The 22576-nt window shown below is 42.9% G+C and overlaps 1 protein-coding gene across 14 annotated transcripts in view; it reads right to left on the minus strand.

Moving 5' to 3' along the window:
- Window positions 1-20822, minus strand: part of LOC109895594 (ataxin-2) — a 28818-nt gene extending 7996 nt beyond the window's left edge. For 4 of the 14 annotated variants that reach the window (XM_031830459.1, XM_031830457.1, XM_031830455.1 and 1 more), the window contains exons 1-15: window positions 20327-20798; window positions 16559-16592; window positions 16037-16096; window positions 12782-12853; window positions 11490-11640; window positions 10266-10280; window positions 9420-9553; window positions 9186-9277; window positions 8804-9010; window positions 6959-7125; window positions 3493-3708; window positions 2092-2271; window positions 1722-1895; window positions 1410-1517; window positions 1219-1289 (exon numbers count right to left, since the gene is read on the minus strand). In XM_031830459.1, the coding sequence (XP_031686319.1) occupies window positions 1219-1289; window positions 1410-1517; window positions 1722-1895; window positions 2092-2271; window positions 3493-3708; window positions 6959-7125; window positions 8804-9010; window positions 9186-9277; window positions 9420-9553; window positions 10266-10280; window positions 11490-11640; window positions 12782-12853; window positions 16037-16096; window positions 16559-16592; window positions 20327-20406 (1761 nt within the window). In that variant the 5' untranslated portion in view covers window positions 20407-20798. Of the gene's footprint in view, window positions 1-1218; window positions 1290-1409; window positions 1518-1721; window positions 1896-2091; window positions 2272-3492; window positions 3709-6958; window positions 7126-8803; window positions 9011-9185; window positions 9278-9419; window positions 9554-10265; window positions 10281-11489; window positions 11641-12781; window positions 12854-16036; window positions 16097-16558; window positions 16593-20326 lie in introns of all 14 variants that reach the window. The other 10 variants (XM_031830464.1, XM_031830463.1, XM_031830462.1 and 7 more) reach the window with 6 other exon arrangements.
- Between the last annotated feature and the right edge of the window lie 1754 nt (window positions 20823-22576).

Genomic DNA, 22576 nt, shown 5'->3' on the forward strand with positions numbered 1-22576 from the left:
GGCCAGTTTTATTGCTTCTTTAATGAGCGCAACAGTTTTCAGCGGTGCTAACATAATTGCACAAGGATTTTCTAATGATCAATTAGCCTTTTAAAATGATAAACTTTGATTAGCTAACACAATGTGCCATTGGAACACAGGAGTGATGGTTGCTGATAATGGGCCTCTGTACGCCTATGTAGATATTCCATAACAAAAATCTTCCGTTTCCAGCTACAATAGTCATTTACAACAACAACAATATCTACACTGTATTTCTGATCAATTTGATGTTATTTTAATGAACAAAGCATGTGCTTTTCTTTCAAAAACAAGGACATTTCTAAGTGACCCCAAACTATTGTATATCAGAAAAAACGTATTTCGTAACCTAATATATCCGATAATAAGCACCGAGCTCTGTTGCCATAGCTGTGCAGGTTTCGAGCGAACAACTTGAGAATTTTACATGTTGTTGTCGTCTTTAAAAAGTTGTTTCATCAGGTTACAAAAATAAAAATGAGCATGACACGAGCTGAATTCAATAGAAAAGGCTTTGAAAATTTTAAAAGCTTGATGTATGCTCAGCATTCCGTTGACATCTCACAGAGATCCGCTTGTTTTTCTGAGAAATATGTATTTTTTTTAAATGGAATTTTAAAATATGAAAAGCATATACTAAAATACTACATTGTCTCTCAAAATTGATATCCATCTTACCGCTATATTGTTTTATGTCCTGCGGAGAAGATGACGAGTTCAACAGGAAAGTGAGCCTGTCAGGTAGTCAGTAGCATTAATTCTTGCACAGAATCCAGCCTAGCTGATATTTTTAACCAGTTTTTCTCTGGCCTCCATTGATTTAGTCACCCAAACTCTTGCCATCCTACAAGGGTAAAAACTTTTGAACAGATTATAAAAGAGACATGAGGTTTGGACCATTTTTTTTCTTAGAGGATTATCTACACAATTAACATTATTTTACCCATTGCTAAAAATAGACGCTTTGATTGGACACCCTATCATAAATGTAATATTTGATGCATTCTCCACATAAGAACATTCTCAAGAGAACGTCTGCTGAGAATGCACTCAGAACATGAGGGGAGACAGTAGTATGTATATTTGAGAAACACTGTAAGATTCTTTGTGACAACTTCTGTATTTTACTGTCAATACTTCTTAATGAAGGAAAGTGACACTACAATAAATGCCTGATAGTGAGGACACTTAACTTACCCTAAAATCAACACTAAATTTCTTTAAGTTGTCTATTTGTTTTCTGTGGTCTGGTGCCATGGAGGGGGGTCCTGCAGCGAAAGAGAGAAAAAGAGAGAGAGAGGAGACATCGATCATTTCCCCGCTACAGTTTCATGAGACTTAATGAAATATAATCTTCCTAAAAAGTGAGCTGTGTCCACGCTGCAGACCTTTAGAGAGGGGTCTGCTGATACTAGGGGGGCTCTCCAGGGGCTTCATGTTCTCCTTGTTGGCCGTAGGGGAGTTCTGTCTCATCTCCTGGACCCGAGACTCTTTTGCTAAAATCGAGGGAAGAAAGAGAGGAAAAGAGTCATCCTCAGTTCTATCGTCGAGTGCTTTGTTTCGGACGGTTTAGCCTGAGCTACTTAATCACAGCAAAGGGGAGTCACAATTTCCCCATTGTGTATCAACTCTTCCCAAAATGTTCTACGTATAAAAATGTTTAAGAACACAGTCTGCATGGATGTGGAAAACAGACTTACCCTCTGAGGGAGTGGCGGCCATATCCCGGGCAGGGCTAGCAGCAGTAGGTGATGGGGCTGACTGCGTGGTAGCAGGTTCTACGGGGGTGGTCCCAGTCTGGGCCAAGGGGAGGGAGGAAGGGCCAGGGGAGGCCCCGCCCATGCTGTTCTGCCGAGGGGAGCGAGGCCTGTGTGCTTTAGGAGAGAGTAACGAACGCTGTTAACTGAAAGTCACATAGAACTACATCCCTTGCACTACATAGCCTTTACAGCTACAATACACACTATGACCATGCAGTGGCTATTTGAGTAACATTTCGGGACAATCCAAGCTATTTTGTCAGGGGGTACCATTCCCATCCCAATCCTGAGAGACAGAGTGGTCTCTTACCTCCGCTGACCACGGAAGACCAGGTGCCACCGGAAGAGGTGCTGCGGGTTGGAGGGGGCACAGGCACCTCTCCTGGAGCATTGTGGGGCATAAAGTCTACTCCCGGAGGGACTCTACCCCCAGGGGGAACTCTGTGGGTGCGTGGGGTGCGCTGTGTCTTCGGTGACATCCTGGGAGGGCCTGGAGGGAGAGAGATTGTCGTTAGACATCAATCATCCATTAGTACCAGTAGTGCTCCGTCTGTTGGACCAGGGATAGCAGGGACGGCCCTGCCAAAGGAAAAGGTTAAATTAAATTAGCTGTGGGCCTCCCAAGTGGCGCAGCAGTCTAAGGCACTGCTTTGCAGTGTTAAAGACGTCACTACTGACCCAGGTTCGATCCCGGGCTGTGTCGCAGCCGGCCGTGACCGGGAGAACCATGAGGCGGTGCACAATTGGTCCAGCTTCATCCGGGTTAGGGGAGGGTTTGGCCGGCTGGGATGTCCTTTTCCCATCGCGCTGTAGTAATCTCATAGCAAAGGGTCTGAATACTTATGTAAATACGTTTCTTTTTTCTTTATACACATTTGCAAAATTGTATAAAAACCTATTTTCACTTTGTCATTATGGGGTAGTGTGTGTAGATTGATGAGGAATTTTTTAAAATTATTTTTAGAATAAGGCTGTAAAAAAAGGGCAAAAAGGGAAGGGGTCTGAATACTTTCCGAATGCACAGTATTAAATGTATTTTCTAACATTTTCACGATGGTAAAACGTTTTCTCAGCCCCAGACAGAATGTGTAGAATTGCATGAAATTTGCTTTAAAACATATGTCTCTGCACACAAGAGGGCCTCAAATTTTTCGGTTGGAGACCGCACCATTGGCCATGCCCAAACACCCCCCCACCCAACAATAACTGTCACCACTGCTGGAAAAAAGTGCTAGGGGAAACACTGATCATGAATACATATACCATATTTACATTCAACAATACAATGGCCATCAATTCACCCAGTGGATATAAGCACTCACCAGTCTGCCTGACAGCAAGACTTTCACTAGTTTCTGGCGGTTTCAATGCCACACATGGGAGTATTACCGGTGAGTGAGACACACAGAGACCCAGCCCCCTGGAGAGACTGCCATGAGTGACCAACACCACACACAATTTACACTACAATGCAATCTGTGTGAGTTGAGGAGAGGGAGAGAGCGAGAAAGAGAAACAGCGAGTGAGGATGACATGTAGAGGTAGGGTGAAGACAAAAACACACAACAACAACAAAAAATCTCAAAGTCCAAAGATTAGTGAGCGAAACACTACGAGAGTAGCACAGCTAACCCAGTGTCAACTTAGTTCAGTGAGCCCAGCGGTGCATGTGGCTCTGTGTTCGCCACTCTGTTGGGAGGGAGGTAGCTACCTTCAGAGGACATGCGTCTATTGGGCATAGTGGAGATGAGAGCTGGAGCGCCGTGAGCGGAGGGGTGAGACGAGGGCCGGGAAGCCCGCGAGGGAGGTCTGGAGGGAGGCCGGGTGGGTGTGGCCACCCTGGTTGGGAGAGAGGAGGGCCCTGACTGGTAGCAAAAAGGAGGACGCAAGGAGGGAGATGGGCAGGGAGATGGCCACGAGGTGGTACCTAATAGGGACAATTGAGAAAGCAAAGAAAGAAGACAAAATATTAAATAATGACAAATAATAGGGAGAAGTGGTAAATAGGAGGGATGAGGTCTATGAGGAAAAGGAGGGTGATTCAAGGAAAGGCAGAGAATGGTTTAGGTAGAGATAGAAACAGCGTAGCAAAGAAGAAAGAACTCCTGATTTTCTGATGAAAACGGTATAAACTTAAATGGTCAAAGAAACTTAAGCAGGTGCAGAAAAAGAAGGTTCAGGAAGCGAAACTCAATTGACATTCAAATTGTTAATGTGGGACGAGATGCATGTAATGAAGGTCTTTTTGACAAGAGGATGACCCTTGTCCCTGAAAAGCGAGGCCAAACCCATATGGGCCAGTTTTGCAGACACAGATTAAACATAGGCCTGGACTAACAAGCACGTTCCATGGAGATATTCATTGTCAAAGAAAGGTTTCACATTTCTAAACAAATCACACTGCAGGATTAAATGAGGATTACAGTGTTTTTTTGCGCTTTGCACAGTGCTTATTCTGTGTCAGCATATCAGCATAACCTGAATCCTACAGGTGAAAGTCTTGACTAAAATGTTACATTTCGGGAAAAGGAAAGGATTTATATTCAAGAAAAACTGTTCTGAAGACTGGTAAGCATACCGGTGAACTGAAAACAAGGAATGCTGAAAACTAGCGATTGGGTAGATTCAAGAGTCTGAGATGGACCCATGCAGGGACAGCCAAAGCGATGTCCACACAACTGCCCTCTAACTATAGGATGCCTATAACAACCCACTCAGGGTGAGAATCTCAATTGCATTTCCTTGATTCTTCATGTTCTCTCTCCGCACCTCCTTCTCAAATCAAATCAAATCTTATTGGTCACATACACATTAACGCAGACGTTAATGCGAGTGTAGCGAAATGCTTGTGCTTCTAGTTCCGACAATGCAGTAATAACCAACAAGTAATCTAGCTAACAATTCCAAAACTACTACCTTATAGACACAAGTGTAAGGGGATAAAGAATATGTACATAAAGATATATGAATGAGTGATGGTACAGAGCGGCATAGGCAAGATACAGTAGATGGTATTGAGTCCAGTATATACATATGAGATGAGTATGTAAACAAAGTGGCATAGTTAAAGTGGCTAGTGATACATGTATTACATAAAGATGCAGTAGATGATATAGAGTACAGTATATACATATACATATGAGATTAATAATGTAGGGTATGTAACATTATATTAGGTAGCATTGTTTAAAGTGGCTAGTGATATATTTTACATCATTTCCCATCAATTCCCATTATTAAAGTGGCTGGAGTTGAGTCAGTGTGTTGGCAGCAGCCACTCAATGTTAGTGGTGGCTATTTAACAGTCTGATGGCCTTGAGATAGAAGCTGTTTTTCAGTCTCTCGGTCCCAGCTTTGATGCACCTGTACTGACCTCGCCTTCTGGATGATAGCGGGGTGAACAGGCAGTGGCTCGGGTGGTTGTTGTCCTTGATGATCTTTATGGCCTTCCTGTGACATCGGGTGGTGTAGGTGTCCTGGAGGGCAGGTAGTTTGCCCCCCCCGGTGATGCGTTGTGCAGACCTCACTACCCTCTGGAGAGCCTTACGGTTGTGGGCGGAGCAGTTGCCGTACCAGGCGGTGATACAGCCCGACAGGATGCTCTTGATTGTGCATCTGTAGAAGTTTGTGAGTGCTTTAGGTGACAAGCCAAATTTCTTCAGCCTCCTGAGGTTGAAGAGGCGCTGCTGCGCCTTCTTCACGATGCTGTCTGTGTGGGTGGACCAATTCAGTTTGTCTGTGATGTGTACGCCGAGGAACTTAAAACTTACCACCCTCTCCACTACTGTTCCATCGATGTGGATAGGGGGGTGTTCCCTCTGCTGTTTCCTGAAGTCCACAATCATCTCCTTAGTTTTGTTGACGTTGAGTGTGAGGTTATTTTCCTGACACCACACTCCGAGGGCCCTCACCTCCTCCCTGTAGGCCGTCTCGTCGTTGTTGGTAATCAAGCCTACCACTGTTGTGTCGTCCGCAAACTTGATGATTGAGTTGGAGGCGTGCGTGGCCACGCAGTCGTGGGTGAACAGGGAGTACAGGAGAGGGCTCAGAACGCACCCTGTTGGGGCCCCAGTGTTGAGGATCAGCGGGGTGGAAATGTTGTTGCCTACCCTCACCACCTGGGGGCGGCCCGTCAGGAAGGCCAGTACCCAGTTGCACAGGGCAGGGTCGAGACCCAGGGTCTCAAGCTTGATGACGGGTTTGGGGGGTACTATGGTGTTAAATGCCAAGCTGTAGTCGATGAACAGCATTCTCACATAGGTATTCCTCTTGTCCAGATGGGTTAGGGCAGTGTGCAGTGTGGTTGCGATTGCGTCGTCTGTGGACCTATTTGGGCGGTAAGCAGACTGGGATAAGGATTGGTTGAATATGTCTGTAAACACACCAGCCAGCAGGTCTGCGCATGCTCTGAGGATGCGGCTGGGGATGCCGTCTGGGCCTGCAGCCTTGCGAGGGTTAACACGTTTAAATGTTTTACTCACATCGGCTGCAGTGAAGGAGAGTCCGCAGGTTTTGGTAGTGGGCCATGTCAGTGGCACTGTATTATCCTCAAAGCGGGCAAAAAAGTCATTTCGTCTGTCTGAGAGCAAGACATCCTGGTCCGCAACAGGGCTGGTTTTCTTTTTGTAATCCGTGATTAACCGTAGACCCTGCCACATACCTCTTGTGTCTGAGCCGTTGACTTGTGACTCTACTTTGTCTCTATACTGACGCTTAGCTTGTTTGATTGCCTTGTGAAGGGAATAGCTACACTGTTTGTATTCGGTCATGTTTCCGGTCACCTTGCCCTGGTTAAAATCAGTGGTTCGCGCTGAGATGACAAAGAATCAAGGAAATGGCTCCCGAGTGGTGCAGCGGTCTAAGGCACTGCATCTCAGTGCAAGAGGCGTGCGTCACTGCAGTCCCTGGTTCGAATCCAGGCTGCATCCAGGCCGTAATTGGGAGTCCCATAGGGCGGCGCACAATTGGCCCAGCGTCGTCCGGGTTTGGCCGTCATTGTAAATAAGAATTTGTTCTTAACTGACTTTTCTAGTAAATGGTAAAAAAAAATGCAATTGTGGTTCTCCCAGGTTGACCCGACACGCATACTTCCTCTAGCTTTGACAATAGTGCCATCTCATTCTCAGTCATTGTGGTATCATTATTGTTCTGTGCTCTAGGGTACAGGGGGTCCTTACCTCCGTTGACAACCCGCTGGTCGGCTCCAGAACTGGGGCTGTAGTCATGGGGACCTGGCCGCGGAGGTCCGCTGCTGCTCTGGATCAACTTGGGGGAGTTCTGACGACCCACTCCCCATGACATCCCCTCTCTGTTCCTCTGGCCCGGGGGAATGTACTTGTTTTCTCTATGGAGAGATCAGAGACCCAGGTGGACAAGTTACAAACTAATGCAACTGCCACAATGTCAAAGCATAGTTGTGAATTGGTGCAATCCTGCAATAAACCTACAAGCTCTCTTCTGAAATGTCCACAATGGAACAAGAGCGTGAAGACACTGCAGTATGCCAGTATGCTAACCCTTCATGACTAAAGGGACGAGTTACGAGTGACTGTCTGAACATGGCTGTAGAAACCCTTACAACCGGCATTTATCCTAGTGGTTAGAGTGTTGGGCCAGTAACTGAAATGTTGCTGGATTGAATCATCGAGCTGACAAGGTAAAAATCTGTTGTTCTGCCCGAGCAAGGTATTTAACCCACTGTTCCCGGTGCACCGAAGACGTGGATGTCAATTATGGCAGCCCCCCGCACCTCTCTGATTCAGAGGGGTTGGGTTAAATGCGGAAGACGCATTTCAGTTGAATGCATTCAGTTGTACAATTAACTAGGTTTCCCCCTTTTCCTAAAGTGTTGGTTTCATATTTCATGAGCTGAAATAAAATGTCCCAGAAGTTTTCCATATGCACAAAAAACTATTTCTCTCAAATTTGGTTCACAAATGTGTATACAATGCAGAGAATTGAATGTTCCTTTCTATACCATAAGCCGCCTACAACTTTGTTGGAGGATTTGGCAGTACGTGCAACCGGCCACACAACCGCAGACGTGTATGGCGTTGTGTGGGTGAGCGGTTTACTGATGTCAACGTTGTGAATAAAGTGTTCTTGTGTTGGCGATGGGATTATGGTATGGGCAGGCATAAGCTACGGACAACATGCATTTTATCGATGGCAATTTGAATGCACAGAGATAGAGTGACGAGACCCTGAGGCCCATTGCCCTGCCATTCATCCGCCGCCATTACCTCATGTTTGAGCATGACAATGCACGGCCCATCGCAAAGATCTGTACACAATTCCTGGAAGCTGAAAATGTCCAGGTTCTGGCTTGCATACTTACATGTCACCGATTGAGCATGTCTTGGATGCTATGGATCGACATGTACGACAGCGTGTTCCAGTTCCCGCCAATATCCAGTAACTTCACACAGCCATTGAAGAGGAGTGGGACAACATTCCACAATCAGCCTGATCAATTATGCAAAGGAGATGTGTTGCGCTGCACGGACTGGTTTCTGATACATACACATACTACCTTTTTTTAAGGTATCTGTGACCAACATGTATTCCCACTCATGTGAAATCCATAGATTAGGGCTTAATTAATTTATTTCCTTATATCCTACTTGCACATCATCATCTGGTCGTTTATCACTCCAGTGTTAATCTGCTAAATTGTAATTCTTCACTTCTATGGCCTATTTATTGCCTACCTCCTCATGCCTTTTGCAAACACTGTATATGGACTTTCTTTATTTTCTACTGGGTCATTGACTTGTTTATTATGTTATTGGCTTGTTTATTGTTTATTCCATGTGTAACTCTGTTGTCTGTGTCACACTGCTTTGCTTTAAATTGGCCAGGTCGCAGTTGTAAATGAGAACTTGTTCTCAACTAGCCTACCTGGTTAAATGAAGGTGAAATAAAATAAAATTTAAAATATGAACTGTAACTCAGTAAAATTGTTGCGTTTATATTTTTGTTCAGTATAATTATGTTGAACTCCCCCCCTCAGAGAGACCCACCTGTTGAGTGTGTGTGGCTCCCGCTCTCCACGCTCTCCCTTCTCTCCGCGCACCACGGCTGAGTACTTCTCCTCCTCGGTGCGCTCGTCATTCTCCAGGGCCACGCGGGCCTTGTAGGTGGCGCTGGCCTCAATCTCTTGCGCCAGCTGGGCTGCCCGTGCCTCCCGCTTCAGGAACTCCTCTGAGTTATCCCGCTCCAGGGCAACACTGCATGGGGCAACACAGCACAGGGCAAACCATAGACACACACCCGTCCCCAAACACACAAACAAAGCTAGGTGGGTGCTACACACGGGTAGTGGATGAGGCGAGTTCCTCCTTGATACACTTGACTGTGCCTGTATGAGGCGTGAGTGGAATGAGAGAAGCAAGTGCTGCTTACGTGTAGCTAGACAGGCTGCTGTCGTAGGTCGACATGATGCCATACTGCTCTTCGTTGTACTTGAACATGTCATTCGGGTCCCATCCATTAGACTGGAGAGAGAAGAAAAAGAGAGCAGAGGTTTTTGGTCAGATGGCATAAACTGATGGTTAGTAGGGAGTACCAGCGTTTTGCTACGGTGTGCACTAATGAACACACCCCGGTACATGCAGAGCACTAAATGGAAAGCAATACCACGTCTGTGTCCAGGGACTCCAGGCTGCCTGAGACAACGTGCTGCTGCTGCTCCCCTCCATCCCACGGCTCCAGGTCCTTCTCCTTGTGCTCCCCGTTGATTCTGCCACTCACCGCCGTATCCGTGAAGTTGTCTACATGTTACATCACACATTCACATTTATATACAGTAGACAGACACTCATGCAAACAGAGGGGCCAAACAGCGGAGGGGAACCACATACACGCACAGCGCAAGTGCACTCTCTGCTTTGGCAGTGACCATGTCAGGCTAGCCAGTCACAACCCAGAGGTAGCAAAATCAAAGGGTTGACATTAGGGAGAATGAGTACAGAAATCAATGAGGGTAAGCAACAACAAAAAGCATGCACTTAGATTGCAGTCATGTAGGATGAAATATTTGACTTATGGCCTGCCTGGAAATGGGATAAGGCAGAATTGAATGACTAAGCAAAATTAATGTTAGAATGCACAAGCCAGACTCTTATAATTGAGATCAGAAGAGAAAAGTGCCATATTTCAGCACAAATCTTTGCGTTGTACACCGGTGTAAATACTTTGATGTTTCAGTTGCATTTATTCATTAGATTCGTCCAAATCACGCTTTGTTTTTCTAAAATCACCCCTCTGGCTTTACTTCGAAGAATAAAGCTCTTTAGAGAATAACGAGACTCGGGTGGGGTCCTCCATTGAAATACAGTCTGACTGAAACAAGTTCAATATGAGGATTGTCCATTAGCAGAGTTTGCATTTCCGCAACGCTTTAGAGATATGACAGCTTAGTCCCTTTCAAAATGATAATGTGTCAACAAACAAAAGTGCAAGAGCAGAAAACAGACATATTACCTGTGTCGGTAGAGACTACACCCATTTGAAGAGAGAGACATGGAAGAGAAGGTCAGTGGAGAGAAGACAGGTAGCCTAAACCTAGCCTACCCCTAGGGTTCCCAACATTTTTCCTAAAGCACCACCGTATGTTGAGGTTTCCATTCCAACCACTTAGTTATGTTTCTTTCCTTTTCAAACCAAATGGGTTACTGATACGGTTACGGGTTAGCTGTTCAATATGGCACATGGCCATCACGTTTTGGAGATATTGTATGCATATTGTATGCATCTACAATGATTGGCAGACGTGTGCAAGCCTTAACATGTGGCATTTGCCATTTGTCAGCTGGAAACTGGGTCGGCTAGAACAAGAACACTGATTCAAGATCAGATCCCTAGACACTCAGGAATGCTTCAGAATTGGAAGTGGGGAAGCCCTGATCTAACCCATCTCTACTTCACACAGTGCCATGTCACTAGTTGATTACAATGCTAACTCCCAGAAAGAGTATCATAGTTCACTGTGAAGAGTATGGGCCCTGACAGATTTAGAGGTGATTTATGGTGTAGTCAGAAAGTATTCAGACAATCCATTTTAGAAAAAGTAAAAAGGTAAAATTATTTTCTTCCTCATCAATCTACAAACAATAGCCCCATTATGACAAAGTGAAAACAGGATTTTCGAAATGTTGGTTAATTTATTAAAAATAAAACTGAAATATTCAGGCCCTTTGCTATGAGACTCAAAATTGAGCTTTTTCCATTGATCATCCTTGAGATGTTTCTACAACTTGATTGGAGTCCACCTTTGGTAAATTCAATTGATTGGACATGATTTGTAAAGGGACACACCTGTCTATTTAAGGTCCCACACAGAGCAAAAAAAACAACAACAACAAAAAGAAGGCGTGAGATTGAAGGAATTGTCCGTAGAGCTCAGAGAAAGGATTGTGTCGAAGCAACATCATGCTGTGGGAATGTTTTTCAGAGGCAGGGACTGGGAGACTAGTCAGGATCAAGGGAAAGATGACCGGAGCAAAGTAGAGCGAGATGATCCTTGTTGAAAACCTACTACAGAGAGCTCAGGACCTCAGACTGGGGAGAAGGTTCACCTTCCAACAGGACAACAACCCTATGCACAATCTTTGTATTGGCCAACAAATAAACATCTATTTGTGCATCCAGTCAACTTTAAGGAACAGTGACAACCTGGAGTGTATAGGTCTTGACAGTAGGCCTTACTTTTACTGGCAAAATTGAGGTCCACGTCTCTGAAGTGCACCACCACCACGTCAGAAGCCTTGAAGATGATGCTTTCCACAATGTCTTCCTGTCGCGGGCCCTCGCTGGGTTTAGGGATCTTCCTGTGGGCTGCATCTAGGACCAGGTCACACTGGGTGGACAAAGAGTGGTGAGAGCTAAATCACTTACGGTTGTAAACGCTTGCATTCGCCTACTTCCTGGAGCAAATGCATGGTTATGTTTTACATTTTATTTTGGTTTTGTGTGCTTGACGTGAGATTATGACCACTGTCCGTAACTGAGCCATGCAATGCATTTACCCTGAATGAATTAACGACAATGCTGTTAAACTTGAACCTAATGTAGGCTAAAGCCCTATTCGCACAGGACTAATTACTATAGAACGTTGGTTATGTAATAATTACCCCAGCATATCAGTTTCTCCAGTGGATGATTCAGACAGGATTTGTTTTAACCAAACTACCCCTGTAATTCTGCCCCCCCCCCATTCACAATTGACCATTTTGACAGAAGCCTGGAGGCTCTTCTAGGCGTGAAGATATTTCAGAAAGTCTAAATAATAATGTATATCAATAAGAACCATGAACTGTAACCTATGCAGATATTACCTGATGTATTTGGCAATTTATTAATTAATTGGCACAATATCGTACCCTTCATCTTTTAAAAGAGATCTAGGAATAAAAGAACTAGGAATAAAAGAGCACTAGGAATGTTAATGACAAAACAGATAATTTATCTGTAGGCTATGTGCATAGCAATTTGTTTTAAGCATCAATTTGTTCCCATGTTCTTACCCAAACTGGGTGCCGCACTCGTTAAACTCTAAATATCCCTCAAAACACAGGTATGACAATTCACATAGGATACTGTAGGTGTTATCAGAGAACTCTGGAGTTTGCTGAAAAACAGTAGGTTTAGGGCTGTGATAACCTTCCTGCCAAGTAAAAATTACTGACATGGCAGATTCGAACAGGACAAAAATGACAGTTGTGGTGATTTGTGCTCGTGCACATAATTACATTACCTGAGCTCCCCCAGTAAAACTTATCCCATCCGAATAGGGCTTAAGGTCCAGTTTTTTTGTGTGTGTAAGCCTCCTTTTTTATTACCAAGAAAGATTGAATATGCTGGACCTGAGGTTATAGAACACTGCTCCAGCTACAACAATGAATTGACTTGACACCTAATAGGGAAAAGGACGGAGCAGTATGTATTCCACTGTGGTGAATGTTGAAGAGTTGCCATTGTTTTGTGATCCTCCTCCTTACCTCTGGGCCATATGTTTTGAACACTCCGTCATAAACCAATCCATTTTTAACCTTCAGTTCGCATTTGGATCCCTGAAAATTAGAAAAACATTTTATTTTCATACACATGAGTTATACTGTTTTGTTTAACTAAACTATGACGTTTGCCATGATATTATGAATAACTCCATTGGCAGTCTGAACAACACATTTTAAAGACATGCTCCATAACTTTGACTAGTAAGTATGTTTTTAAACTTCCCGCTTTGGGCTGGATGTGCCAATGTGTAGTTCATACTAGGGCTGGGCAGTATACCATATACCGGTATTGATGCACGGGCTGGATTTTGTTTTTACTTGACCTTGTATAACGGTATTTCAATGTTTGGTTTGTTAAATGTCTTATGACACTCCGTCCTGTGCAATAATGTCCGTTTCCCTCTCTCCTTCCAAACACCAAGCCCCGCCGCATGTCACTCAAGGAGAGCTGTTTATTGCGCTACCACCAGAGATGGAAGATAAAGCAAGACATCCCACTCACTGTTTTCTGGTTCAATGAAAGTAAATGAAGTAAGTAGACCAGCTGCTATTGCATTGGCGTCTATGGGAGACCCAACCCGTTAAGTAGACCGGAACTGACCTTTTGCTCTCAATGGTAAACAACCTGAGTGAATTATCTTCATTTGTCCACCATCTTTGCTACCACACCGAGTCACAACAACCACACACAGTGAGTCTGCATGGTCAATGAATGCAGTGAAGATGCAATGCTGCAGATGGTGACAATGCTGCTTTCCACTTTGCGTCTTAATATAAATCCACAAGCGTTCTGTAAGCACAATATTTGTTTGTTACGGTCTGTGAACAGCTAGTTTGTCTTTTCTTAGCGAATTGTCTAAAATAAATATTGTTAGCTACTAATGCTAATCGCTAGTTAGCTGGCTAGCTAGCTAAATGTACTTAGTCAGAGCAAAGGTAGCTAGCTAGCTAATACATCCCGATACCAGTACTGGTGTATGCCTAGATCAGTTTGTGAAACTGTACATTCTAAATCGAAGAGGAATAGGCAAAGCATTCATATTTTAGCAACAATATGAGACATTTAATGTAACATTAGTGTCCACTGGGAAACACTGACCAACACTTTGGTTCCTACCCTGTCACAATAGCCTCTCCTTGGCTTTTTCATTTTATGTCATGTCAAACACTATATTCAGTGTCCACTATATTCCAAATTTTGGTTAAAGTTTCATTGAACAGTATTTAACAATTAGAATGGAAAAAGCCTAATTAAAAACCCTTTGACTGTATTTGTTCCCACCAATGATTTATATCTACAATTTTTTATTTTATTTTAGTAGGCAAGTCAGTTAAGAACAAATTCTTATTTTCAATGACGGCCTAGGAACAGTGGGTTAACTGCCTATTCAGGGGCAGAACGACAGATTTGTACCTTGTCAGCTCGGGGATTTGAACTTGCAACCTTCCGGTTACTAGTCCAACGCTCTAACCACTAGGCTACCCTACTGAAGGGGGGTACTATTTTGAAGCCACCGCACCTCCATCTTGGCACACCCCCACCCTTGTAAAAAAAATATTTTGGAAGCTATAGAAATTAATTTACTCATGTCCACTTGTTTTTTTCCCATGTCTATTACATTAGACACATTAAAGCATACTTTTAAATTACATTATGTGAGCAACAAACACATTTCCTTTAAAGTATATATATTTTTTAAAGTTACTGTCACCACTACCACAAAGAAATACTTAGGGAAACATTTAATTTTGTCCTTGAAATACTGTAGAATTCCATATTCTTTTTCTGAGGAGAGCCAATATGGCCAACTGGTGGCTTCAAAGCCTCATTGGCCAAAACATAGCATCAACAATCCTAGGTTTATATATACAGTGTGGCAAAAAAGTTTAGTCAGCCACCAATTGTACAAGTTCTCCCAATTAAAAAGATGAGGCCTGTTATTTTCATCATAGGTACACTTCAAATATGACAGACAAAATTTGAAAATTATGATGGAAATTAGTATTTGGTCACCTACAAACAAGCAGGATTTCTGGCTCTCACAGACCTGTAACTTCTTCTTTAAGAGGCTCCTCTGTCCTCCACTCGTTACCTGTATTAATGGCACCTGTTTGAACTTGTTATCAGTATAAAAGACACCTGTCCAACCTCAAACCCCCCGGTGTACTCGATGACAGGAAGTGCCTATTTCTCATTTCACCAAGGATTAACTTCAACCCAATTGCCAAGACTGGCGACATCGTGTGGAAGCTGTAGGAACTGTAAACTGGGCCCTATCTATTTTCCCTTGCCATAGACAATACAGAGACTGGCAGAGGGATATTTTTGTTTGTTTTTTTTGTGAACAATTTTCCTTGGGATTTTGCCTGCTACACACGTTCTGTTATAGTCACAGACATGATTTAACCAGTTTTAGAAACTTCAGAGTGTTTTCTATCCACACATACTAATCATATGCATATGCTATATTCCTGGCATGAGTAGCAGGACGTTGAAATTTTGCGTGATTTTTAACAAAAAGCTGAAAAAATTCACAGCCTCTTCAAGAGGCAATGCTACCAAACACTAATTGAGTGTATGTAAACTTCTGACCCACTGGGAATGTGATGAAAGATTTTTAAAAAGCTGAAATCACTGAAATGTCAGAATAATAGTACATTCTGAAAATAAAGTGGTGATCCTAACTGACCTAAGACAGGGGGTTTTACTAGGATTAATTGTCAGGAATTGTGAAACTGAGTTAATGTATTTGGCTAAGGTGTATGTAAACCTCCGACTTCAACTGTATGTGATGTAGTACGCAATTTTTGGGGACCCTTTTGTTTCATGAGCGTTACTTTCAGAACTACTGACTAAAAAGTATACAAAAGTACCAGAGAATCATTTTAAAACAATGAGTAATCACACGTGGCGTAATTATTGCAAGTGCAGATTTGGTGGACAAACATGTGACTATTGCTTGCTTGATATGCAATACAATGCATTTTTGACTCCATGTGACCCCTTCAGTGACTCGACAGCTCTTGTAGCGTGCTGTCATCAGGATTCCAGCGACCATTAACTAAAACTATGTCCAGTATTTCCCCTGCGCTGAGGAGTGGGGACAACTTCCATATATAGCTTGCTCTGCTACCTCTGTCTATGGAAATATGTCCTCAGTTTGGTTTTGCCAGCCTTGATCATGTATAAAGAGATGGGGGGAATAATAAGAATAATAAGAACAGGAGGGTACATACCACTACTGATGTCAAGACATGGACCATCCTCATGTTTGCATATACACCGTTGAAGACAACCTGAAAGACAACAAAAAAAAATGTATCATAGAATTCATAGAATTCAAACCTGAGAGCCCAAAACAAAATAACTCCAAAGAAAACATCTGCACTCATTGTGGACAAAGCCTGTGACAAACCAAGCAACTGAGTTTTTTATTTTTCCTTTATTTAACTAGGCAAGTCAGTTAAGAACAAATTCTTATTTTCAATGACAGCCTAGCAACAGTGGGTTAACTTCCTGTTCAGGGGCAGAACGACAGATGTGTACCTTGTCAGCTCGGGGGTTTGAACTTGCAACCTTCCGGTTACTAGTCCAACGCTCTAACCACTAGGCTACGCTGCTGCCCCACTGTGCTGTTTTTTTTCTCTCATTAGGAAAGAAACCGTTCAATTTCACAATCTAGGCTATCTCCCAACTTCACCTGCTCAATACAAATAAATGGGATTGAAAAATGTAATAAATTATTAAACTTAACTTACTGCTGCCGAAGTACCTTTGGTACTATGCCGTCCCCTGAATAAAGACAAAAATAATGGTCAATATAATTTGTCATTAGGGCAAGTTTTACTAGAAATATGGCCTGCTCACTAGGTGTGCTGTGGTTACTTCACTTTATACAAAAAACACACAATAATTTCCTTTTGGATTAGGAAATATGTGACTTGAATTACATTCATACTAGACCCCCGCATATGATGAGAGCTTCATTGTATGTTATATGCATGGGTCTGGACTCCAAAGTGAAACATGACCAAAAACACAAGCATCGCTGGGACGTACTGTAGTCCTGCCAATAGTTCACTGTCAAAATAGACTGAAATGCTGCTGAAATCAAGCCCATCGGGTTAACGGTAGTTCTTACATCTTTCAAGGGCACAATTGTACATAAGCAGCAGCGACAACGCCAAGGTTGAAAGCCCGTCGTCGGGCTCAAAATTATCTTTGACCCAAAACCCCCTTATCTCACTCGCACGCACCCACTTATATTACAACTTCAAAATGATTGCAGCACTATTGCTGTGATTGTGGCTTCACAACAAAAAAGGTAGCAAGCTATTGAAGGTAGCTAGGCTATTTTTTTCCTGCAATTGTCGGTGCCAAAGCCTCCATCTTGCAACAAGATGTAAAAGAAAAACATTGCTTAGAAAGGTGGTGGTATCGACATAGCCTTGCTACATAATTGGTAACGGGACTTGTGATTCTCCATACCCGTTAGAGCACGTGTCAAACTCATTTCACAGAGGCCGAGTGTCCACTGCTTTTTGCTCCAACCTTGTACTTGATGAATTAAGGTCACTAATTCGTAAAGGAACTCCCCTCACCTGGTTGTCAAGGTCTTAAAAACAAAAACCCACAGACAGTAAGCCCTCCGTGGGACAAGATTGACACCCGTGTTAGAGGTTCGCTAATGAAAAGCCTAATGAAAAGCCTGGCCTACTTATAAACTGAAACACATTTATATAAGTATTTAGACCCTTAGTACTTTGAAGCACCTTTGGCAGCAGTTGCAACCTTGAGTCTTCTTAGGTATGACGCTACAAGCATGGTACACCTGTATTTGGGGAGTTTCTCCTATTCCTCTCTGCAGATCCTCTCAAGCTCTATCAGGTTGGATGGGGAAGTTGCTGCACAGCTATTTTCAGGTCTCTCCAGCGATGTTCGATCAGGTTTAAGTCCAGGCTCTGGCTGGCCTAATCAAGGGCATTCAGAGACTTATCCTGAAGCCACTCCTGCTTGTTTTGACTGAGTGCTTAGGGTCATTGTCCTGTTGGAAGGTGAACCTTCGCCCAAGTCTGAAGTTCTGGGCGCTCTGGAGCAGGTTTTCATCAAGGATCTCTCTGTACTTTAATCCATTCATCTTTCCCTTGATCCTGACTAGTCTCCCCGTCCCTGCCACTGAAAAACATCCCCCAGCATGATGTTGCCACCACCATGGTTCACCGTAGGAATGGTGCCAGGTTTCCTCCAGACGTGACGCTTGGTTTCATCAGACCAGAGAATCTTGTTTCTCATGGTCTGAGTCTTTAAGTGACTTTTGGCAAACTCCAAGCAGGCTGTCATGTGCCTTTTACTGAGGAGTGGCTTCTGTCTGGCCACTCTACCATAAAGGCCTGATTTGGTGGTGCTGCAGAGATGGTTGTCTTTCTGGAAGGTTCTCCCATCTCCACTGAGGAACTTTGTCAGTGACCATCGGGTTCTTGGTCACCTCCCTGACCAAGGCCCCCTCCCCCGACTGCTCAGTTTGGCCAGGAGGCCAGCTCTAGAAAGAGTCTTGGTGGTTCCAACTTCTTCCATTTAAGAATGATGGAGGCCACTGTGTTCTTGGGGACCTTCAATGCTCCAGACATTGTTTGGTACCCTTCCCCAGATCTGTGCCTTGACACAATCCTGTCTCAGAGCTCTACGGACAATTTTTTGGCCTCCTGAATTTCGATTCTCATAGCAAAGGGTCTGAACCTTATTTAAGTATCTGTTTAAATGTTTTTATAAATTTGCCAACATTTCTAAAAACCTGTTTTCACTTTGTCATTATGGGGTATTGTGTGTAGATTGCTGAGGATTTGTATTTATTTTAGAATAAGACTGTAACCTAACAAAATGTTGAAAAAGTCAAGGGGTCTGAATACTTTACAAAGGCACTGTCGATGACAGCACGGTACACAGTGCAAACAAAACATATCTACCCACATGCAAGAAGCATATCTCACTCTGTACAAAACATGGATTTCATATCTTTGTGTTTTTGTTGAACCAAGGACATTTCAAAGATATTTTTTTTGCCAAATCGAGAACAAAAATCGAGAACATCACCAAGAACAGGTTCGTTTTAAAATCTATGGCAGCGTATGTATAGGGCTTTCTTGTAACACCCAGTATGAAAACATATACTGAACAAAAATATAAACCCAATATGCAACCATTTTACTGAGTTAGATAAAATAATGTAATCAGTCAATTTAAATTTAAAAAACTATGCCCTAATCTATGGATTTCACATGATTGGGCAAGGGCCCAACCACTTGGGTGCCAGGCAAGGCCAATCGGAATGAGTTTTCCCCAAAAAAATTAGACAGAAATAGTCCTGTTCCATCAGCTGACCAGGTGGCTGGTCTCAAACGATCCCACAAGTGAAGAAGCCAGATGTGGAGGTCCTAGGCTGGCGTGGTTACACGTGGTCTTTAGTTGTGATGCAGGTTGGACGTACTGCCAAATTCTCTAAAACAATGTTGGAGGCAGCTTATGGTAGAGAAATTAACATTCAATCTGCTAACAGCTCTGGTGGACAAACTTGAGACATCTGTGGCATTGTGCTGTGACAAAACTGTACATTTTAGTGGCCTTTTATTGCGTATAATGCCAGGTGGATGGATTATCTTGGCAAAGGTGATATGTCACTAATAAGGATGTAAACCAATTTGTGCGCACCATTTTAGAAAATATTTTGTAGATGTAACATTTCTGGGACCCTTTATTTCAGCTCATGACACATGGGACCAACACTACATCTGCATTTTATATTTTTGTTCTGTATAATTATCACATTGCTGATTGTTGCAAAACGTTTTGCAACAAACCATTTACTCAAAACGGAAACTCAAAGTTTTCTATTGGACAAAATCAGGTAGGTCCCTCCCAGTTTCGTTTGCTCCTTTTATTTATGGTTCTGAAATGGTAAACGGTTTCCGTAATGAATTACACCCCTGGCTTACAAATTGGTAGCTTGAAATAGCCGACTTATCCAATAATACCATTTGATGCTGATACAATGGCATAAATGAATGGTAGTCTGCTAACGTAGCCTAAATCTTGTGAAGAACTTAGTTATGTAGTATAAACGTTTGATTAGTTGCTGTATATACAACCTCTTTTCACAGGGTTATTCTGTGAAGCAATTGACACAGGACACAAACCAGCAAACACTGCTAGTTTACTAAATGTTCTCAATACTCGTTAGCTACTAACAAACAGATGGAGCTACCAAAATAACTAAGTACCGCAATACTGCTGGATTGTGTGTCAGCATGATTCGTAGGCCTAACTTGCTAGCTGGCTGGCTAAAAACTTGACCACCACCAACGACGTAGTAAGCAGTCAGGCCCCACTGAAATGTGCATTCACATAACACACGTTTTGACGTTTATCGCGGAAATGTCAGCTCCTGTAACTAATAGCATAATTAGCTTATGTTCATTTTCAAACGTTGGCATTATTTGCTAACTAAAATGTCGACTGAATAAATCACCGACCTGCCCAAATTCTGTCGTCCGGCCCCAGCGGCTGCACCACCGCCGGGTTTGCGATTACCACCGGCCTGCTTCATTGACATTATCCCATAAACGACGTTTGCGGTGTGTTCCTAATATCTCAAAAACACTATACACTGTAACCAAATGATGAAAAGATAATGTTAGGCTGAGTTAGCGAGCTAGATAGCTTTTTTTAATGACCGCTAACGTCAACTTGCTAGTTTAGCTACTCGCGCATGTGATTCAAAACCTTAGAGAACCTTGCTAGCTATTAGCTTATTTAGCAAATAGCAGGCTAGCTAACGTATGTGTAATGCCCATTAAAATAGCTATCCTCTTTAAAAAATAAATGAGTTGAACCTCCGGTCAATTTATTTTTCGATTTGCTCAAACGGAATTTTCAGCTATCTCCGATTCTCTCTTCGTTGCTAACAGCGAAAGGAGCAGGTATAACGTACGCCGGCTTCTTCTTCTTTGAGGTTTGTTGGCAGACTCCGCTCAGTGTATTGTCGCCACCTACTGTACGGGGTTGTAAAATATCCCCAAAAACAAAAGATGTCATACACGTACTTTCCAGGCACAACCTGTTAAATCAAACACAACGTACGCAATCTGCTTGCGCAGATTGATTAAACTGATCATGCCCTCGAAGTAGGTGTTTGTTGGATATATTGTTACGGGGCAAACCGTGACAATATATCCAACTAACACTGGCTTCAAGGGCATTATCACTTTTATACAACGGGTTACCAACATATTCAAATGATGATCGACATATTTTCATTAAACGTTATTTTTCTCAATTTATTCGCACTAGTTCATCTTTCCACAATATATAGTCCCGACACAAATCTAGGGACGTAGGCCGTCATTGTAAATAAGAATTTGTTCTTAACTGGCTTGCCTAGTTTAAAAAAAATAATGGTTTGATAAATAAAAAGAGACGTGACGCAGTCGTTCGTTCTTTTTGTTCTGTATCTATAGACGCGACCCAGTCGTTCGTTCTAACTGTTCCGTTGCCATACTGACTGCTAATTTACAATCATGTCAAAAAGTGCAGCCAGAATAACAGCAAAGTAGGCGCATTTGTTTAAGCTGTTTTCAAGTTAAGATTTAGTTGGAAACATCCATAACAATGAGTTTATGATGTGCGACTTTGTCTGGCAGAAAAAAAATGTGCTCTCTTGTCAGGACACAGTTCAGACAAAATAAAGACAATCCATGGCGTTCATTTGAGCTTATTTTAATACATTAATCCATACATTCGCGTTGTTATCCACCAACAGCTGACGTAGCTATAGCTACTTATTCTGTCACATGTATCTGTACATTCCCCTGGATTGTGCATTGGTTGAAATATCTGCTACTACTTCTGCTGCCTTGCTTCAGCCTTTTGGGTGTTGTGCCGAAAAGCTCCCCTTGACAGAACCCCCCTTCTAATTTCCTTAATGTTGTGGCTATTCAAATAGTTTGTGTGGCACACATCAGAGTCAAATACTTTATAAATGTATTTGTGTTATATTAAACATAGAGTAGGGCAGCACTTTGCCGGGGACGGTACCGGGTGACCCCGGGTGCGGGAGAGCGCTGAAGAGGTGGGGTTCGCCCAGGGCGCCAGACAAGCTAGAACCGCCACATACACTTGAAACAAATAGCCAAAACGAAAACTGCAGACAAAAATCCTTTCTGCTACTAAAATCTGTGAAATGTAGGCTAATCTGACAACGGAGTGAAGAGCAGAAATCTCAACTAGCAAGCAAGTCGCAGCAATGAAGAACGGGGGGGCTCTATATCTACGCCTGTAGATATAGAGCGAACCTTCGTACCGATGCTCACTCACTGACATAATTAAATCAGGTTTTTATTTTATTAACTTGTCACATGCGCTGAATACAGCAAGTGTAGACCTTACCTTGGAATGCTTACTTACAAGCCCTTAACCAACAGCGCAGTTCAATAAAGAGTTAAGAAAATAAAAGAATAATAACGAGGCTATATACTGACAGCGAGTACAGGTGTTGTGCCGAAAATCTACCCCTGACAGAATCAACACCGGTACCGAGTCAATGTGCGGGGGTACAGCCATTGACCAGTTTCTGGACTGTGTGGTCCTGATGCTGTGATTTGTATATGTAATTGTTCACAGCCTATCAATGACAAAAGAAACGGTGCAGAGGTAGCCTTAAAATAACATAAGGTATATGCATGTTACGTACCGGACAGACGGCTAGCCAGCTATTCTCAAAATAT

Source organism: Oncorhynchus kisutch, linkage group LG8, assembly GCF_002021735.2.
Source record: "Oncorhynchus kisutch isolate 150728-3 linkage group LG8, Okis_V2, whole genome shotgun sequence".
Taxonomy (NCBI): domain Eukaryota; kingdom Metazoa; phylum Chordata; class Actinopteri; order Salmoniformes; family Salmonidae; genus Oncorhynchus; species Oncorhynchus kisutch.